At 43.9% G+C, this 21823-nt stretch overlaps 3 protein-coding genes across 5 annotated transcripts in view; 2 read left to right on the forward strand and 1 right to left on the reverse strand.

Annotated features, from left to right (window-relative positions):
• The window catches only part of LOC310840201 (retinol dehydrogenase 16-like), a 60517-nt gene extending 43405 nt beyond the window's left edge, over positions 1-17112 (forward strand). Inside the window, exons 2-4 of the mRNA XM_083729503.1 lie at positions 12542-12800; positions 14239-14396; positions 16851-17112. Coding sequence (XP_083585629.1) covers positions 12542-12800; positions 14239-14396; positions 16851-17068 — 635 coding nt within the window. The 3' untranslated portion in view covers positions 17069-17112. The remainder of the gene's footprint in view (positions 1-12541; positions 12801-14238; positions 14397-16850) is intronic.
• Positions 1-21823, reverse strand: part of PRIM1 (DNA primase subunit 1) — a 129195-nt gene that overhangs the window by 94944 nt on the left and 12428 nt on the right. The gene's annotated exons all lie outside the window — the stretch shown is intronic.
• The window catches only part of LOC310840224 (17-beta-hydroxysteroid dehydrogenase type 6-like), a 57881-nt gene continuing 44856 nt past the window's right edge, over positions 8799-21823 (forward strand). Inside the window, exon 1 of the mRNA XM_083729535.1 lies at positions 8799-9248. Coding sequence (XP_083585661.1) covers positions 8936-9248 — 313 coding nt within the window. The 5' untranslated portion in view covers positions 8799-8935. The remainder of the gene's footprint in view (positions 9249-21823) is intronic.

The raw sequence follows: 21823 nt of genomic DNA on the forward strand, positions 1-21823 counted from the left end.
GATCCACGTGCAGCAGCTGCTCCTCGGAGGCGAAAAGGCTTTTAAGCTTCCGAAAAGAGCGCTCCGCCTGTTCCGTCCACACGAACCTCTTCTTCTTGGAACTCAGAGTGTCCGTGATCGCTGCTGTCTCCTTTGCAAAACCTCTGATGAATTTGCGGTAGAAGTTGGCGAAGCCGACGAATCTCTGGACTTCCTTCCGATTGCGTGGGCTCTTCCAGTCCAACACCGCGCGGACCTTGACGCTGTCCATGGCCAGCCCCTTGTCGGACAGCTTGTAGCCCAGGAAATCCACCTCCGTCACATCAAACTGGCACTTCTCTAACTTGGCGTAGAGCCTGTTCTCCCGTAGTCTTTGCAGGACTTCCTTTACGTCCCCCTCTTCCGTCTCCGAAAAGATCAGGATGTCGTCGAGGAAACACACACATTTCTTGTAGAGGAGTCCCGCTAGCACGTGATGCATAAAGGCTTGGAATACGTGAGATCCATTTTGGAGACCAAACGGCATAACTCTGTATTCATACGTGCCCAGAGGCGTGAACATGGCCGTTTTCCACTCATCGCCCTCCCGGATGCGTATGAGGTTATACGCTCCACGCAGATCCAACTTGGTGAAGATCTTCCCCTTCCTCACGGTTGCTAGGAGATCATCTATCTTGGGCATGGGGAAGGCCTTGGGCTTGGTCATACTGTTTATGAACCTATAATCCACAATGAGTCGTTTTTGGGGCGTGTCTTTCTTCTTTACAAAGAACACAGGACTGCCCCCCACTGCTTTCGATTCCCGGGTGAATCCACGCTTCAAATTGTGCTCTATGAACTCCCTGAGCTCTTGCATCTCGTCCTCAGACATGGAATACAGTTTTGCAGTCGGCAACTGCGCCCCCGGCACCAGGTCGATGGCACAATCATAAGGTCTGTGGGGCGGCAACTGGTCAGCTTCCTTCTCGCAGAAAACCTCCAGGAACCCTTCGTACTTGCTAGGTACTGCCTGCACCATGCCAAGTCGCAGCTAGTGCTCAGCCCCCTCCTCCTGGCAGGACTGGATGCAATTTTGAGCACAGTACGATGAGCAAAAGGTGATCTGGCGTTGGTACCACGCTACAGCAGGACTGTGTCTCTCCAGCCAACTCATGCCTAATACTATAGGCGTGTCAGACAGTTGGGTGACATTGAAGCTAATGACTTCTCGGTGATCCCCTATCCGCATCACCATGGGAGGTGTCTGTTGCACAACTTGCCCTCCTAGCAATTTCCTGCCATCCACCGTGACTACGTTCAGAGGCGTTGTGGCGGGCAGAAGCGCTATGCGATGCTGCTTGACGAATTGCACCCCCACGAAATCGGCGTTGCTCCCCGAATCGATCGTGAGGGGCACTTCTAGGGTGGTCCCATTTGGCAACTGAAGTGTTGCAGTGAGCTGCACCGCTGGCTTGGGTGGTAAAGGGTCTGTGGGTTGCAAAGATGCTGGGGACTGTTCTACAGATTCGCCTGGCTGAGCCCCAGCAATCCTGCTTGCAGCCAGGCATTGTCGTTTCCCTGAGGTTCCTCTTCCTGGATCACTTCTGCAGCTACCGTCGCTAAAGCTGCAGTGTGCTTCTGGAGCCTCTGGGGGCACTCTTTCGCCATGTGCAGTGCACTGTCGCAGATGTAACACTTCCTGGTCCCTCTAGGAGGCTTCGCCTTTACTGCACCGGAAACTGGGGCTCTGGCTGTTGCTTGAGCCTTAGCACCACCAAGTTCCATCGGCTCCTCCCCCTGCCTCCCTAGCGGCGAGGGATGTGACTGACTGAACTCCCTGGGGATGAAAGAAGACGTCCTCGCTGGTGGACACACCTGACGTTCTTCCTCATTGTGCCAAGGACGTCCCTCGTGACGTATCCCAATCGCCAGAGCCCTCTGCACCACCTCCTCCAGGGTCTGAGGTCTGTCTCCCCTGGCAAGTTCGTCCTTTATGGGACCGCTGAGACCCTCCCAGAACAAATCCCTCACAGGCGTGCAGTCTTTCTCCCAGCGTAACGCAGTCAGTAAAGCAAAAAATCTGGAATGGTACTGACGCACAGTGGCTTTGCCTTGCCGCAGTCCAAATATCTCCCTGCGTGCAAGATCCAAATCTACGGTTGACTGGAAGCAGGCATCCATCGCTTTAATGAATTCATCAGAATCGCGGCGGGCAGGGCCATCTTCACGCCACAAATTGCGCAACCAGTCTCTGGCCGGCCCATGCAAGTGAGAAACAATAAACCCCACTTTCTCCTCCTCATCTTTAAAGTCATGACGAAGCAAGTGTAATGCATACAAAACGTCTGCTCTGAAACTGGGGTAGTGCTTCAGGTTCCCATCGAAGTGGGTGACTAGGCTGCCCCCCCGCCTTCCAAGTCCAATGCCCTCTGATCTGGACCCTGGGAACCCTTCCCTGTTTGCACACTCCCACCTTGTTTGCAGGTCCTGGCAGCGCTTCTCCATTTCGTCATGCTTCTTCTGAGACGCAAGGACTGCAGCAGTGAGTTCGGAAACTGTAGTTCGTAGTGCTGTCAGCTGATCCTCCGCACTCATGGCTGTCACCGTTTGTGAGCTTTGCAAAAAAAATTTTTGCGTTCTTTGAGAGGGGACTTACTGTCAGAGCCACCCGAGGTCCCAGCTCACAAGAGACCAAAATCCAGTCCAAGCTATATATAAAAAGGTTTTATTGAAGAACATTGTTGTCGTTACATCCAAGCTCCGTGGCTCAGCATCTTTTACCCTTAGATGTTTGAAGTCCCCTCTGAGTCAGTCCCGCCCCTGCACCAGCTTAAGAGGCTTGTACTGCTCCACCTTTTCCTCTCCTTCCTTTTCCGCAGGGTCTTCCTGCCCCCCTGTGCTCCCTCCCTTCGGGACTCCCCCGAGGCTGAGTCTTCTGACGCCTGCTCCCCCCTCCTTCGTGCTTTGGGACCAGGCTCCTCCTCAGGGCTCTCCTCATTTCCGCGCGCCTCCACATTTGAACTTGGCGCGCGTACGTTGCCTCTGACCTTCCTTTCGACCGTTACGCTACTCTCGGTACTACACTCCTCCCCTTCCGGCAGGATGTTCTGCTCCGAACTCCTTCCCCTCTCTGCTCCCTGTTCTGCTCTTTCTGACACACTGGTAACTCCACCCCCTTCACTCCGTTCCGACGGAGAGGCCGGTCCCGATCTCCAACCCCCACTGGGGATTCCCTCTTCGTTCCCCTGCTTCTGACTGCTTCCCTCTCTACTGCCCCTTGGCCTGACCAGGGGGGCTCCCTTTTGGGAATCCTCGGATTCACTTGACGGACTCACTGACAACCTCGGGTCATCGTCGTCCTCTTCCTCGTCACCCTGGGACCCCTCCCCCTCGCTCTCTGTCCCTGAAACCCTGACAGTAGCTTTTGTTTTGATCCTGAATGCACTTTGAATTGTATTTGCTACCTCCTCTGCTTCCATACTTAACCATTGTGCAATCTCAATGATAAATTTTCTCATGATATTTCCCCCTGGTGTTTATGGAACTATTCTAAATCTCAAATTCATTTCTCTCTGCTTCATTTCATTTAAAGCAATAGCATCCCATAAGTCTTCCTGCGTCTTACTTATTTCGGACACATCTCCTATGGTCTTTTCTTCCTCCTTTTTCAACTCTCTCATTTCTCGCTGTGCCTGTTTCATTCCTTCTTCCAAGCTTTGCATCCTTTTACTTATTTCCTTCATCTGTTAAATCTAAGGAAGGTTTAGGGAATAGTTTACAACAATATGTTCCAGACTTCGTTGTTAAGAAGAAGTATAAATGAGCTGGGCATCTTCCGCCACTTCTTTGGCTAATCCACATATTTTGAAGCTTTCCTGAAAAAACCTCACAATAAAAACCAATAAGAAAAAATAAAATACAATATCTTGAGCCACTTGCTGGCTTAATTCCACACAGTTCCATGCAGTCGCTATTCACTATAGAAAAAGAATCCCAGGAGTCCAAAAAACAACTTAAAGACAAGGGAGCGGAGGGGGGGGAGTTCTAACACTCTCCTCTCCACACAGCTTCTCCCCAAGGTGTTCGGAGGTATGGCTATTTTATAAAGTTTTAAATAGGTCTATATATGCCGGACATTTGCAGGACCTGCTAAAAGAAAGCTGCTATTTGGCTTCTTTTCCCCTTAACAGTTTTTAATTTCAATCTACGCAGTTCCACAAAATTGAAAGTAAAAGTTCCCAGGAAGCTCTCCCCCCTCCCTGCCCCATGGTATCCAAAAAGTCTCAAAAGAATGTATAATATATCCAGATTAAGAGGTTTTTTCACGTCTTTCTCAGTAAATGTTCAGTCTTTTCAAATAAAGAACAACTGTAATTGTGAACCTTATATCTCCGCTGTAGGAAAGTTAAATAGAGTCAAGTTCTCTAGGAAATTCATGCAACCACCTTCAGATCACAAACAGAGCTGACCTCCTTTTTTTGCACCCCACTGTCTTCTGAATTATTATAACACCAAATTAATTTTTTTTATGTGTATGCAATTATACATTTTCTTTCTTTGTATCTCTGTGACTTCCCTCCACCTGTGCTTAGCATCATTTAATTATTTTTATATCATTTAATATTGTGTTAAAGAGATACATTATACATATTAACCCGTAAAATCTTTGTTTTATTTTTTAACCTTAACTGCGAATTTCAGTCTATGCATATCAATAAATTTATTTTGGAACAATGTTTTGTCATGTATTCTTCTACATACTTGCATTCCTTCCTTAATTTCTGATTTGGTTGTAACCTGATCGCTGCCGTCATTTTGGCCAGATTGACAAACTCACAAAATTTATTTTGCCATTCCGCTACTGAATGAACAAAGTCTGCGTTCCAATTTTTCGCAACTGGAATTCTAGTGGCAGCTGTTGTGTATAAGAATATTTTTTTCTTGTCTTTTTTAAAAAAATAATTTTTATACAATTTTTCCTAATATAAAATTTATACAGTTCATACATCTTTTTTATATCCATTCTCTTTTTTGACTTCCTTCAACTTGGCTGATACTCCTTTCCTTCTTGATTTCTTACACATTTCTAAAACCTTACTTCTATTATTTTTATAAATAAAATCTTATTTTACTCATATTCTAACATTTCTTTTTACAGAGCTTCATTAAAGCTTACAAGCGTTATTTGATTATCAATTTATGCATATACTCTGTAAACTTTTCCCAATCTTCTATAAATCTTTGGTCCCGTCGATTTCGGATCCTTCCTGTCAGTCTATCAAGTTCTGCAAAGTCTGTCATCTTCAATCTCCATTCTTCTAATGTAGGTAGCTCCTCTTGCTTCCAATTTTGAGCCATCAATATTCTTGCTGCAGTCACTGCATAGAAAAATAGCTTCCTTTCTTTCTTATTTATCTCATTCCCTGTAATACCAAGTAAAAACGCTTCTTGTTTCTTAACAAAGGTGTACTTAAACATTTTCTTCAATTCGTTATATATCATTTCCCAAAAGCTTTTTACTCTCTTACACTCCCACCACATTACACTCTTTACATTTCCAACATTTGTTACATCCTTTATACATCCTTGCTAACTTCACTGGTGTTACATACCATCGATACACCATTTTCATCACATTTTATTTTATTGTTGTACATGCAGTGAATCTTAAACCTTCTTTCCATAATTTCTCCCAATCCTCCATTTGTATATTATATCCAAAATCTTTGGCCCAGTCAATCATAACCGATTTTACCTCTTCATCTTTTGTATACCATTCTAATAATATCTTATACATTTTAGCCAAAACTTTAATATCACTGTTTATTATTTCTTTCTGAAATTTTGACTCTTTATCCTCAAAACCTCTTAGTTTTAGATCTTTTTTAAACATTTCATTAATTTGAAAATAATGCAGCCAATCATTAACATGTTCCTTAACTTCTTCAAACGACTTCAACCTCCATTTACCTTCTGTTTTTATTATTAAATTCTGGTATGTTGCCCACCTCCCTTTCAAATGAATATTTTTTCCTTGTCATTGGGGATGTCTTTTGTCACTATACCTAAAAGGAACACTTCTTGCCTTTTCTCGAATGTTGTTTTAAACATCTTTTTGGGTTCTTCATGGATACTACACTAGAACTTTTTTATTTTCTCACATCCCCACCATACATGATACATTGTTCCTTCTGCCTTCTTACATCTCCAACATACATTTGATTTTAATTTATATATTTTACCCAATCTGGCAGGGGTCATATACCACCTGTACATCATTTTCATCCGATTTTCCTTTATTGTGTAACCAGGGCCGTCTTTAGCAGATGTGGCGCTGGGGTGCAGATATACTCCCAGCACTCCCAAATTACCACGGATAGTGGGGGAGTGAAGCTGCACACTGCCAGCCATGGGGGGAGGCACAACTCTCCCCCATGCCACTGCGGGAGAGCGATCCCTGCAGAGGCTTGGGAAGGAAGCTGCATGCCCGCCAGCCGTATAGTTGGTGGGGCGCAGCTGGCGGGCGTGCAGGGAAAGGGGAGGCCGGCGGCAAAGCCGCGCAGCTCCCCCACTCGCTGGGGCACCCCTGAGAGGCCACCGCCCTGGCGCGACGCACCACAAAACCTTATGGGAAAGATGGCTCTGTATGCAACAGGCAGTCAATTTGATGTCTTGTTTCCACAACCTTTCCCACTGTTCCATCTCGATTGCATAACCGAAATCCTGGCCCCACCTAATCATGACCTCCTTTACTTCCTTATCCTTCAATTCCCATTCCAGTAATCAATTGTACATACGTGGGCAGAAAACATAGAAGAGTATTGATTAATAAGAAATTATGAACGGAATTTATTTCTTCAGGTGGGTGAAAAGCTTTTGCTACAGAGAGGAGGGAGCCTTGCCTGGCAGGAATGCCTCTTACCCTCCTTCCTGCATCCTCTGTTGCCTCTGTGCATTCTGCTTGTTAAGAGGGACGAGACAGGCCATTTGTAGGAAAGGAACAGGACCATACAGGTTTTCTTGGGCTCTAGGCCCTCTTTTTATAAAAAATTATGGAACAGTCAAAGGTTTTGCCAAAACTCCCTTGTGGGGAAGAAGATTGCAATGCAAGCAACAATGAGAATATCACATTGGTGCAATGTGTGTGTGTGTGTGTATCCCTGGATGCCAAGATCCAAGTTTGGGGTTGGAGAGATTGTGGAAGGTAGATATTAAATTCACAGCATGCTGTAACCTTAGGGAGAACATCATGAAGGTGTTATATAGATGGCATCATACCCCCTTGAAACTAGCAGAAATGTATAAAGGAAGGTCACCGACTTGCTGGAGATGTAAAATAGAAGTGGGGTCATACTACCACATGTGGTGGACATGTGCAATCATTAGGGGATTCTGGGATAATATCTATAATGAATTCAATAAATTATTCAGACACACTTTAAAAAAAACCCACCAGAGATCTTTCTTTTAGGCATTTTACCATTAGAAATTAAGAAAGACATAAGACCACTGTTCATGTATGCCACCACAACAGCAAGAATTATTGTGGTGAAGAAGTGGAAAAATGATACAATACCGACAATCACAGATTGGCAGATACTCATGTTAGAATATTTACAACTAGCAAAACTGACGGAAAGAGTTAAAGGAGTATTGAACTAGAAAACTTTTGGAGAATGTAGAATATTTCAGTATTATATGGGATCATATTGTACCAACCACACCATGTTATCAGAACTTGAGTGATCCTTTAAACACAACAAATACCATTTGTAGAGTAGATCCTTCCAGTTAGGCTGGGCATGGAATATTTGCTCATTAAATTCAGAAAAAAGAGGAGAAATACAAGTACGTTTGCCCTTCTGTGTGTGTGTGTGGTGTGCACACACATCTACACACAAACACACACACATTTTTCTTATGTTCTGAATATAAAAAGACACTTTTATGAGCTTCTTATAAATGGAGAAAGAGAGAGGGCAAGATAGAAAGCAAAAAGTGGAGCTATATTGACTGATGCGCACAATTGATTTGCTTAAATTGGAAAAACATCTCTTGATCTTGTACCTCTCATTGTATTCTCCAGTTCATCATATGACAAAATATGTCATATGTGTTTAAAAATCAGGTCAATAAGGAATCACTAAAGAATGGGAGAAATACGTGGATTATTTAAAAAATATTTGCAAACATTTAACTATATTAGCAGGAAGAAAACAACACAAGAAGTTAAATAATAACTTATTTGGTAACTGTTGTTGTTGTTGTTTAGTCATTTAGTCGTGTCTGACTCTTCGTGACGCCATGGACCAGAGCACGCCAGGCACTCCTGTCTTCCACTGCCCCCTGCAGTTTGGTCAGACTCATGTTTGTAGCTTCGAGAACACTGTCCAACCAATTTGGAAACTAGACAGTAACAATTATAAGGAACTATAGGGGAAATGCAGTGATAAAAGTGAAACCAGAAGGTGAAATAGAAGGGGAAGAGGGAAGTCAAATTATGTTTTTATTTCTGAAGATGCACTACATTTCATATCTTTTGTTAAGCTGAAAACTCGAAAAAAAAATTAACAAACAAAACAAATTGGGGATTGGACCTTGAGCAAGTGCAATATGTGATGCAGTGATGGCAAAATAACGCATATGACCTGTTGGATGCTGATGCTTGCACAATATCTGAGCTTAGTGTTGCTTATGTCTACATCTTTATAGGATCATACTGTTCCTCTTCATTTGGTTGTTCAGTGAATAAGCATCTAGCTAGACCTATTGTTTATACTTGTTTTGGCTTCCCTCTGCTGCAAGCAGCTCATTGCTTCATGCAAAATTCCTCCTTCCCCTCAATAACACTGCGTCGGAGGCTAAATAGAGCAGCGAGCTTCATGGTGGAGCAGGGGTTGGGATTTGGTTTCTCCAAGGCTTCCTAGGTCCCTGTGTGTCCCCACTCTTGCAAGCTTATTGCCTGCAGGATTCAGCCATGTGGCTCTACCTGGCTGCCCTGCTGGGGCTTTACTTCCTTCGCCGATGGTACCAGGAGAGACAGACGGTGGAGAACCTGACGGAGAAATATGTCCTCATCACTGGCTGTTCCACTGGCTTTGGGAACCACCTTGCCAGGCATCTGGATGCCCGGGGTCTGCGGGTGCTGGCAACCTGTACCACCCAGAAGGGGGCAGAGCAGCTGGACAAGGTCACCTCAGAGCGCTTGAAAACCACCGTTCTGGATGTCACCAGTACAGAGAGCGTTGCGGCAGCGACAAAGTGGGTGAAAGAACAAGTGGGGAACAAAGGTAGCTTTTTGTTGTGTTGTTTCCATGCTCTGGATCAGGCCAGGCATTATCTGTATCATCATCTGCTTATCTTTACTCCACTTTCCCACAAAATGTGGTCTGAGTGACTCCCAATACAGTGGTACCTCGTGTTAAGTACCTAATTCGTTCCAGAGGTCTGTTCTTAACCTGAAACTGTTCTTAACCTGAAGCACCACTTTAGCTAATGGGGCCTCCTGCTGCCGCTGCACCGCCGGAGCACAATTTCTGTTCTCATCCTGAAGCAAAGTTCTTAACCCGAGGTACTATTTCTGGGTAAGTGGAGTCTGTTACCTGAAGCATATATAAGCTGAAGCATATGTAACCCGAGGTACCACTGTATATCAAAAATAAAAAGTATGACCATTTAAAAAAGTATTAGAAACAACTAAAATCAATAAGGCAATGAATGGGGAAGGAATTCCATGGGGTCACATTAATTCACCCTCTGTCAAGAGCTGCTACGATTTGCCAAATAACCTGAAAGATTATTGCTTTGTGCCTTTGACAGCAGCTTGTTCTGTGAAGTCACACAGTGAAACTTCATTTTGTATGAAGATAAATGTTCCTTTCTGATAATGTCCACAGATACAAGAGACCATAATCAATGCTGCAAGATTTTAATTTTAATTTTAAAAAAATTAATTAAAAATGATCAACCTGTTTCTAAAAGCACAGATGCAAGATATCATAATCAGTGTTGCAAGATTTTAATTTTAACTGACAAGCAGCTGCAGGACCTCAAACTGATTAAACAGCATTTGCAGTGTAGGAGAAGCCTCTGGAGTCATATTGCTGATCTACATTGAATTTTTCCTCCTAATAGCAGCTGGGAAAGGAGGCATTTAAGATGGGGGGAAAATACTTGGGAGAAAAAGGGACCAGAGCAGTTATATTGCAATATCTTTTAAGATGCTTCCCATTTAAATGTGTTTGGGGAGCCCGGAACAGAGAATATGGAAGGTATAACCTTCTGGATCAGGCCAATGTCTCTTCTCATCCAGCATTCAGTTACCAGCAGATGACTTCTCAAAAGCAGCAATCAAGCGCAATCTCCCTTCCTGTGCTTTCCAGCCATCGGTATTTGGAAGTATTTCTGCTTCCTGCTGTAGAGGCAGAGCATAGACATCTTGGCTGTCCAATCCTCTTTTAAAACCATCCAAGTGGGTGGGCATCCCTGTCTCCTGTGGCTGTTAGATCTATATTTTAATTAAGAGAAGTACTTTCTCTTAGCTGTCCTGGACCTTCCAACATTCATTAGATGTCCATGAGTTCTAGTGTTGGAGAATGAGAAGCAGTGTGGTGCAGTGGTTAGAGTTTCAGACTAGGACCTAGGAGACCTGGGTTCAAATCTCCACTTGGCATACTGCTCATTGGGTGAGGTCCCAACACTGATCTTTGGAGAACTCCAGTTTCTACATCTCCCCATCTAGATATTCCATTTATTCCTCTACTCTGTGTCCTGCTTCTTAACCAGTTTCATGACTGCTCAGCTTATTCAGGAGTCGGCAGTCTAAGTACACTAGGTCAACTGGATCACTTTTATCCAACAGATCTACTTTGGATAAGCCTTCATGCTCTTTGCTAAATTTCACGTAAAGGCCTCCCAAAATGGCCCCCAGGGGTCATTGGTTGGCCTTACTTTTAAAACTGTGTGAATCCCTGGGGAAATATTGGCTCTCCAGCAATACTAAGATCAAATGCAAGAGCAGGGATGCATACTGAACTCTCTCTTTCTCTCTCTCTCTCTCGATATATCTCCAGAGATAAACATTTGTTGGTCAAAATTGTCTGTTTCAGTCCAGTGTTTTCTGTGTTGTCTTTCTCGATTTGCAGATACCCATTTTTGGTTTTTTGAAGGAGTGATGTGAATAGAAGCTTTAGGACTCCCATGCTTTTAATTACAGCTTTCCTCTTAACAAATATTGCCCATTTTATTGCTTCCTGTTGATGGTAGTTGGGGAAATTATGATGAACCACCCATTCAACTTAAAAAATAAAGAAATCATTTTTTTGGTTTTCAATTACAATCCAATAATAGCCTCATTATAACAATAGCAATTTATAATACAATTATTAATACCAATTGTTCCAATGCTGAATTATATAATTTAGATAAAGTGGCCCCCTGTGTGCTAAATTTGATGCTTCTATTATTTTCTTTATTTCTGCCTTCCAAAATCTTATTAATTTCCATTACATTCCAGTCAAATAATAATCCCTTGTACAACAACTGCAATATTAATAACTTCTATTCGTGTTGACACGTTAAGTGATTTATGAAACTACAAGTGAGGAACTCAAACTACATCCTTGTTCTTCCTGTGTGAGGCAATTCTTCTGCCTGTGGTGTTTCTTCTGGTCCTTGTCTCCCCACCCACCCAGTTGTTGCTGTTATTCTTCATGCCTTGGGCGGAGCTGATATCCCAATGTTGTTCCAGAAATTTCTCCCTTGTTTCATCCCGTGCTTCGTTGTTTTGCAACTTTAACAAATCCTAGAATACATATCAACCAAAATATAGACCACAAGAACAATACTACATCCACACTTCCAAAATCTAGCATACATCCAAATGTTATGCTAGGTGGGAACCTGGAACAATAATTGTCCCTTCTTCTTCTTCCTCTTCCTCTTCTTCTTCTTTCTCTTCTTCTTCTATCTCTTCTTCTTATTCTGAAATAATTTTTATTTGATTTTTACAAGATTATAACAATACCAAATCCATATCCACATTTAGAGATTTCTCTGAATCTTCAGACTTCCCCCTTCTGCTTCATGGGTCTTATTATCAACCTTTTCAACTGCATATTATTTCCTCATCCAAATTTTATGTCCCTCCATTTTATCCATAATAATTTCTACATTACAAGTGTTATTGCAGTCCTGCTAATGTTTTCATCTGCTGACAGTGGTGTCTCAAGTCAATTGTAAATTTTTCCCATTCTTTATTAAAGTTTTGGTCTTCTTGGTTCCTGAGCTTTCAGGTCAGTTTTGCCCTTTCGGCATAGTGGCAACAGCTTAGTTTGCCATTCTTCTCTGGTAAGGACTTTGTCTTTATTCCATCTCTGGGCAAGCAACATCCATGCGGTTGTCGTTGCATACATAAAAAGTCTTTTCTGTTCCTTTCGGATCTTGGTACCTACAATTCCTAATAAAAAGGTTTCTGGTTTCTTTATCAAAGTTATTTTAAACATTTTAAAAATTCATTATATATCATTTCAGTTCATTATATATCATTTCCTTTGGGAAAGAATAACTGTCTCTTCCTGCACAGGGCTTTGGGGCTTGGTGAACAATGCGGGAATAGGTGTCCCATCAGGTCCCAACGAATGGCTGACCAAAGATGACTTTGCAAAGGTGATCAATGTCAACCTGCTAGGGTTGATTGACGTGACGCTACACATGCTGCCGCTGGTGAGGAGAGCCAGAGGGAGGGTGGTCAATGTGTGCAGTGTGAATGGACGCCTGGCCTGCTTTGGAGGTGGTTACTGCCCATCAAAGTTTGGTGTGGAAGCCTTCTCTGACACCCTGAGGTAAAAACAAGCTCGGTAGCTTACTTTTGGTTTGGTTTGGTTTAGTGACGTGGTGTTTCTCCAGGTGTAGGGAATAAACAACAGGTGGTGGGAAATCAGGCTGCTGTCAAGGGCTGAACCTTAAATCACAGATCAAAAAGCAGACATTTGCACTGTTTGAGAGATAAGGATCCAGCTCATGCTATGCCCACACTGGACCTGAAATACATTTGCTCATCTCCAGGTCTGCGGGGAAATATGTTTTTTCAAAATGCAAGCCTGAGATGAGATGGGAGGGGAGGGTGGGTGCGTGGATCTGACTGAATTTGCTCCACCACCTATGAGAACCCATCACCTCTTCCAGACCCCCTCCAGACCCCCAGATGAGGATGCAGTCCTGGCAGCAGAGGTGTCAAACCTGCTAACTACTTCCCCGCCATTTGGTGAGGGTGAACGGAGAAGTTGTGGCTGGTTCTCAAAGATGGTTGGTTGTGTTTTGAGAGATGACAGCATCTTCAGAACAGTAGATCATCGGGGGGGGGGGCACCAGAAGGGGCAGGCTGGGGTACAGAAGGGCTTGCTGCCTCCTCCTCCATCACTACTGCTGCCTGACCACCTTGTTGTCTCTGCTGGAATCCACACAGGGCCATCAAGGGGCTGCAGGGTCCCTGCCAGAGAGCTTGGCACAATTAGGACATGTTCAGTTTTTCACCTTTCAAATTCCAAAAATAGGGGTGCTAAAAAGTTGTAACATTCAAAAGATATTTGGCTTAAATTGATACCATTTAGTTTTGATTGGTAAGTAAAATGTGTGAAATTGCATAGAAATCATTAAATGATTGCCAAGGACTTGCAGCTATGTTGTTGTTGTTGTTGTTGTTGTTGTTGTTAAGCATTCATTACCTGACCTTTACAAAAGGCAAAATAAAAATTCTATGATTTGCTGAGAGCAGCTGATGTGCTTTTTAATCAAATGTAGGTTTACCAAGCTAAATGTTGCCAAATCAAAACAGTAACAGCAGATTTGAATTTCCCAAACCCAAATGCATACTTTTAAGACCCCTCACGGAAGAAATTTGCAAAAATTAAGCTTCCGTCCAGAAAAGAACACCCCCTAATTGGCACATGGTCAAGATGTGCAGCACTCAGGCACATGCCAGAAAAAGGAAAGATGAGAGAGTAGAGCAACCAGCTAAGAAGGTAGGCAGAGGGCAGGCCTGGGTGGCTGGGTGACCCTGGCGCAGACCCCACCCGCTCCTGCTGAGGACCCCTCCCTCTCACAAGGCCACCAGCTTGGCTGACTCTGCCCTCTGCCAGGCCTGGCAGCCCTGCTCCCCCAGAATCCCCAGGCGCCTAATTTGTTTTGCATGCCCGGGACCTTTCCTAGCAGTCAAACAACCCACTATATTTTAGTCTTCAGTAGGAAATGATGTTTCTTGACTTTTCCTCCCTCGTTCAGAAGAGAGCTCCATCCTTTTGGAATCAAAGTCAGCATTGTTGAACCAGGTACTTTCAAGACAGCCATACTGTCAAAATCAGCTGAGTCCCACGATCCTTTATGGAGCCGGTTACCTTCTGACCTGAAGGAATGCTATGGGCGGAAGTACTTTGAGCAATGTGAGTAGACCTGGGGGAGAATCTCAGTTTGGTATGAAAGCTACCTAGTTCACACTTAACAAAACAACACATGAATCAACGAAACAACACATGAATCAAAATTCAGACTCATGTAAATTTAGTAATGCACTTTCCACAAACAACAATGTGTACAAAAATACATACTGTTACACAAGCCTGGTGTCTGCCCCCTCAACAACTCTGCACTCCCCCCAAAAGTCACGCCAAGTCCAATCCATATCCCAATTAAGCAAAACCCTGGTATTTATTAATTTCTAGGGCTTAGCTATATCTATAACAATACATTAGTAGGAAGTATGTATCAAAAGTGAAGCTAGCATACAAGAATACTCTGTGTTAGAGAAAACTGCTTGCAAAAATGTGTCCCTTGTGGAAAATTGCATATAAAAATATTAAGAGAAATTGGCACTAAAATGCTGGTAAAATTTTGTGAGAATTTTCAAACCACAAACTGAAATGTGGAGAACTGAACTTAAAGGTTGAAGAAATGAGAAACAGAATCTAAAATTGACAAGCTGAGCCATCCCTGACTGAAATTTCTTTTTTCAAAATTTTGTATGAAACTTTGAAAGAAAATATACAAAGGTTAATATCAAATATCTTGTTATCAATGGCAAAAACTAATCTAAATTAGAAACACAAATCAAAAGGAAGAAAAAGAAAAAGAAAAAAGGGAACTTCTGAATTCTTTGTCTCTCAGCTATATATAGAAGATTATTCAAAACATCCACTCCAAGATGACACCCAATGGTTCCACTTTCTATAAACCAATATTTCCATTAGTCCTAGATATCATAAGTTCATTTTCTTTTTCGTGCAAAAAAGTGTATAAGGAGTTTCCAATCTTTAATAAATAGTGACAATGATTATTCTCTTATTAAACACACCAACTTTACCATCTCAGCTAAATCCAATATTTTTTACACCCATTCCCTCATGGTAGATAATGATGAATCTTTCGATCTTTGAGCATAGAAGAGTATTGCCACTGTGATCATGTATTGAAATAATGTTCTGCAGTCTTTTTCTAATTGTCTATCCATTATTCCTAGCTGGAAAAGTTCCGACATCAATTGAATGTGAAACTTAAAATTGTTCTGCATCAATGTATGTATTTGAATCCAATATTTCTTGGCATTTTTACAAGTCCACCAAGCATGACAAAATGGGTCTTCATATTTTTCACACTTCCAACAAACATTTCAAACACCTTTCTGCAGTCTAAATATCGTATTTTTCGCTGTATAGGACGCACTTTCCCCCCTCCAAAAATTAAGGGGAAATATGTGTGTGCGTCCTATGGAGCGAATGCAGGCTCCTTGGCTTCAGCGATAGCAACGCGAAGCCTCCGAAGCGCAGAGAGAGTTCTCCCTCTGGAGGCTTCGCGCTGCTTTCGCTGAAGCCTGGAGAGCGAGAGGGGTCAGTGCGCACCGACCCCTCTCGCTCTCCAGGCTTCAGGGATAGCCACCTGAAGCCTTTGGAGTGCAGCGGGAACTCACGCTGCTCTCCGAAAGCTTCGGGTTCCTTTTGCTGAAGCTGGGAGAGCAAGACTCTCCTGGCTTCAGCAGAGAGGGAGAGCTACGCAGCGCCCCTTCAGCGAAGCGGGATGTGCTGGTCCCGGGGGCTTACCATGTGGCGTGGTCCGTGTCCGGTCCGAGGCTGAAGCGGGGTCCAAGGCAGGACGTCGGGTATGGTCAGGAACTCTGGCACAAAGCAGGACAGGGTGCCGGGTGGAATAGGTAACCAACGATGTTGCTCCCGCCACCTGGGACTGGGCGGGCTGGTCTTTATCTCTTCTGAGGCATAGGGCGGCCCCGGTCCACAGGTGACTCTCCTCTCCTGGCCTGGAGACGAGCACTCCTCCTGCGTGAACCTAGTTCCCTCTGCCTCTCTGCCCTGAGCCTCTCCAGCTCAGGAAAGGCTGGAGGGTTACTGGACCCAGAGGCAACCTCACCTTCCCCTGACAGGGCTGGGAGAGGAGCACCTGCAGGCAATGGGTCCTCGATCACCCCCAGAGCCAGAGTGGAATCAGCTGGTGTCTGCTCCTGAGGATCCAGCACAGGTGAAGGCCCTTCAGGTTCAAGCCCCTGCCCTGGCTCAGCTGGCCCCGGAGGCGGGGATTCCTGTGCAGGCTGGGATTCCTCAGGTTCAGCCTCTGAATCAGATTCCCAGGCCATCACACGGGAGGAGAAATGAAAGGGGCTCCATATCTCCTGCCGCTTTGCTGAAGGGTTGCCGAGCCGGGGGGGGGATTTCTTGTTCTCCCCCTCTAAAACAAGGTGAGTCCTATGGTCGGGTGCGTCCTATAAAGCGAAAAATACGGTACCATTGGTACATCATTTTATGTAGCTAATCTAGACCTTCAGCTTCCAAAAGATTCTAGGTGCCACCTAGGCTATTGCAAGGATAATGTTTCTTTTGCTTCACAAACAGGTTGCAAAATAAGCGGATATTTCCAAAAGGCTGGCAGCGAGAACCTTCACCTGGTCACCGACTGCATAGAACATGCCCTGACATCCTGCTCCCCTCGCACTCGCTACTCTCCAGGCTGGGATGGAAAGTTCTTGTACATTCCTGCCTCTTACTTTCCAACGTCCATAACTGACTTCATGATGAACTGCATTTGGCCTAAACCAGCTCAAGCAATATAGGGTTGTTGTTGTTTTAAAATAGCGACTATAGAATAATCAAAACATACTATTATAGATCCAGCATTCATAATTAGATATTACTTTGAAACATAGGAAGGTTCAGTCCAAGATTGATCAAGAAAATTGGAATTTTATTTTCGTGGAAGCAAAGAGGGCTAATAGTAATGAGTATTCACATTTATTTGGTACTAAATAAAATCAATTGTGGTGGGATCGCTCCAGTGTTTTTTATAGACATAAAAAACATCCCCTATACAGTTGTGCCTCGCAAGACAAAATGAATCCGTTCCGCGAGTCTCTTCGTCTTGCAGTTTTTCGTCTTGCGAAGCACGGCTATTAGCGGCTTAGTGGCTTGGCGGCTTTAAGAAAAAGGAAAAAAACTCGCAAGAACTCGCAAGACGTTTCATCTTGCGAAGCAAGCCCATAGGGAAATTCGTCTAGCGAAGCGATGCAAAAACCGAAAAACACTTTCGTCTTCCGCGTTTTTCATTTTGCGAGGCATTCGTTTTGCGGGGCCCCACTGTATAGTGACATAATCCATTGGTTTAGCAGTGCATCCTGAAACTGTCGTGTGGCAAAGGTATTTGAGAGCAGAAGCAGTAAAGGAAGCAGTAAAGGAGTCTAGAAATGTTGTGAAATGTTGTAAAGCTGCTTAATCATTTACCATGCTGAATCACTGTGACTCATCTTGAGGATGTCTCATTCTCTGTATAAGTATTGTACAGTGGTGCCTCTGGATGTCAACGAGATCCCTTTCACATCCAGAAGCGAAGGCAACCCACGTCTGCGCATCGTGATTCGCCGTCATTTTGACCGTCTGCGCATGCGCAAGCAGCAAAACCCGGAAGTAATGTGCTCCGTTACTTCCAGGTCGCCGCAGCGCACAACCCGAAAAGACTTATCCTGAAGCTACTTCAACCTGAGGTATGACTGTATCTGCTTGCAGGCAGACTCAGTGATTTAGTGTCTGTGTCTCTATCTGTGTGTGCGGTGGAGCCTGTGCTCAGTGGAAACTCTGTGTATGCTCTGAAGCTAGTTGAGTCTTCTGTTCACTATGGTGTTATTGGCAAACAAGTTTATTTTAACTCAGTAAAGCTTTTATTCTTTTACTGAAGAAGACTCTGCATTATTAATTTATATCTGAGAGACTGGGAAACCAGTTTTGAAAAAAATGTTTTAATATTTGGTTTTGAAGTGCTATAAATTTGAAAATACATAAAAATTAATTGGCAAATTTACAGTTCCAACACATGTACAAGTAAGTTCCCCTGTCAAGACACCCCCTTCATCACAGCGGGGAGCATCTATTTATATGGGCCAATCGCACCAGGGTTAAATAATGTTGCTGCACTAACTTCAGGGTGTTCTCCCAGATGGTGGCAGATACAGACTGTCTCCCATACTGTCTCCCAGACTGTTTTCAGTGAGGAGAGGGGAGAAAATTGGAGGTTTAATAAGAGGGAATATATAGTGGAAATCACACCATTACCTAAGCTCCCTCTTATGATGGAATCAAATGGTTTAAAAGATTTAGTAGCCACCTACTGCACCTACTGCACGTTGACAAACATACGTGATTTTCTTAACATTTAGGCCATTCAATCCCTGGTCTCATCAGCTGATATTGTTGCCTTTCCCCCCAAAACTCTGGGCGGTGTGAGACTCCAGGGGATCACCCAGGATTTGGTTTCCTTGAAATGAGGCACAGTAGAGACCGTGGTGTCTCTATGATATATGGCTTACACATATATGCAACCTGAGTCTACTATGAAGGGGCTCACAGCATCAACACCCAAGAAGGCCTTGCTTTGACCATAGCCACAGTGTTGGATTTGTGATAGGAATTTTGAGGTCTTAAATATATGGTAATGTTCATAAGTGTACCAGCCAAGCACGTACATAGATCAGCACAGGAAGACTGACCTGAAACCATTGTGATACCCAAACTGACCAAACGTTTTCCCTGCATGGAGGGAGGGGGTTCAGGGAGCCTTCCTATTGTCTCAGGAATTGAGTAATCAGCATTTTAATGGGTGACAGACTATCAGGAAAGGCAAGCAGATAACCTGGCAAACAGGAAAAACAACATTCAAATTTCTGTTTTAGACTGCCTTTTCTGTGATGTAGGTATGATGTATCTGAGGGGTGGTCTTAGGTTACACGCCTTCTGTGATGTATGTATGATGTTTCTGGGGGTGGCCTTGATCTACAGGGTGGCAATTTCAAAAGTCTTTATAAGGCCTTGCATGCCATTGTTCTGGGTTCCTCCTCCTTTCCTGCGTGTGAGGGGAGCACCCTGTTGCAACAGATCAATAAAGATCAAGCTTACGAGCTGCTTTACTTCTCAATATTCTCTGGTTGGCCTCTGTTATTTTCTCCTACCAATGGGGAACCTACATAAGGACTCTATATGGGCTCTTGGATACCCCATAAAGGAAAAGGGCAATTTTTGTTTACAACAGATTCAAACAGAAGTCAAGTTTTCCAAACCATTCCCTTTGTCTAGGCAATTGTAAGACAATGGCCATGGCTGGACACTGAAGTACCATGATCAGCATCCCAGAAGAATGAGCCATCCTGCAAAAGCTACTACTAGGTGATGGTGTCCTCTCCCCCCTCACCTGGCCAGTAGATAGAGAACAGGGGTGTAGCTGAGCTAGAAAGCAGGAGAAGCTAGAAAGACAGATACGTGTCTGATCTGTGCTGGGCTCTGGAGGTCCCCTAGAAACCTAATGGGGAGCAAGATCTATTGGGGTGTTCATGCTCCATCATAAGGTTATTTTGAATTCTGTCTCCCGCAGCATTAGCGACCCCTCCCAGTTTGGTGTCTTCTGCCAATGTGATGAGCATCCCCTCAATTCCTTCATCCAAGTCATTTATAAAGAGGTTGAACAACAACGGGCCCAGGACAGAACCCTGTGGCACCCCACTGGTCACTTTTTCCCATGGTGATGAGGAACCATTAATGCAGGCATAGTCGAACTCGGCCCTCCAGATGTTTTGGGACTACAACTCCCATCACCCCTGACCACTTGTCCTGTTACCTAGGGATGATGGGCATTGTAGTCCCAAAACATCTGATGAGCCAAGTTTGCCTATGCCTGTCAGGCAACAATACAGTGGTACCTCAGGTTACATACGCTTCAGGTTACAGACTCCGTTAATCCAGAAATAGTACCTCGGGTTAAGAACTTTGCTTCAGGATGAGAACAGAAATCGGGCTCCGGCGGTGCAGCAGCAGCAGGAGGCCCCATTAGCTAAAGTGGTGCTTCAGGTTAAGAAACGTTTCCGGTTAAGAACGGACCTCCAGAATGATTTAAGTTCTTAGCCCGAGGTACCACTGTACAGCAATGAGCTTTTATTAATTATTGGAGAAGGAATTTGTTTGCAAATGTAGTACAGTATATGATCTATTATGAATATATCCTGAATGTATTTTAGAAAATTTTGAAAGCTTTTTAAAAACAAAGAACTAATTACAGTTAGTTCAATTTTTACGTGTGAGGAATGGGATGAATGGAAGAAGCAGAAACTTCCCATTTCCCCCCTCACCACAGTCTCTACAGTGAGGTCAGGACTGGCTGCCACAGATTAAAACAAACAAACAAACGAGAAGTTGAGGGTTACACCTGAGGTTACCACACCACCTCTTGCATGAATTGCAGCTTGAGAAGCCAGGTGTTTTTTACGCAACAGACGGAACATTACTGGGGGCAGCCCTTTTCTCCATGCACCTCCAGACTGGGACAGAGTTGTGCCTGTTGAATTTCTACCCAATATCCAGTTAGTAAGACAAAAAGCTTTTCAGAAGGAAAACAAAGTGGCGCACTAAAAGCTAGGAGTGAGCAGACCTGACAGTTTTGGTTTCTCTCTGTCTTTTATTTCTTTAAGTGGGAGGAAGACAGCTGCTTCCATTCTACTGCAGTTTGGTTTCCACCAGACACATGAATTGCCTCGCTGTCTGCTGTTTAGTACAAGTTACTTAGCTTACATAATGTACATTCATGTCAGTGTAAAGGAATCATCAGATCCAAAAAAGTTATTGATTACATGGCATTTGCAGACTTGGGGATGCCTCTTCTTTATTCAGTCTAAGAAGCTCGCACCTGGCCCCAAATCTGGAGGAAATAAGGGGCTGGGGGACACTGGATGGAAAGACCCTGCACGATTCTGGCACTCTCCAAAGCTGTCTCAGGGAGCGATAAGTCTCCATTTCTTAAGCAGCTGGTTAAGAAACAACACTGGGCAGACGCCATGATTTGATTTTATCTAGACTGTATGTCGATATGGCAGCTACCTCCAGTGGAAGGCTCCTGGACTGATTCGGCAGAAGCACCAGGTTGCGAAGAGAGGATGTGAATTTACAGAGGGGAATCTTGGACTACAGATTTGGACTATAAAGAAGAAGAGTAAAGACATAAAATCCACACAGAAACATTTTATTTGAACTTAAACTCACTTGCAGAATGTATGCAGAGGCTGTTGAAAATAATGAAGGATTAACATCAGAATATTTTAAGGGAATTATTGTAATATTTTGAAATGCAGTAGAACTATGAGATAATTAGGATTCCCTCCTAATCCTTGAGTACATCGAACACAGTTTTCAGTCCATGCTGAGTCCAGTATTCTGCTCCCCTTCCTTCTGGGTTGTGGGTCAGGGCCTCCAGTCTCACACCCCTAGACAATTTCTCCAGCTGCTTCCTCTCTGGCACATGGGGAATCTCATCCCTGGACATCTCCTGCCCCATATTC

This window comes from Podarcis gaigeae, assembly GCF_964106915.1.
Source record: "Podarcis gaigeae genome assembly, chromosome: 2".
Taxonomy (NCBI): Eukaryota; Metazoa; Chordata; class Lepidosauria; order Squamata; family Lacertidae; genus Podarcis; species Podarcis gaigeae.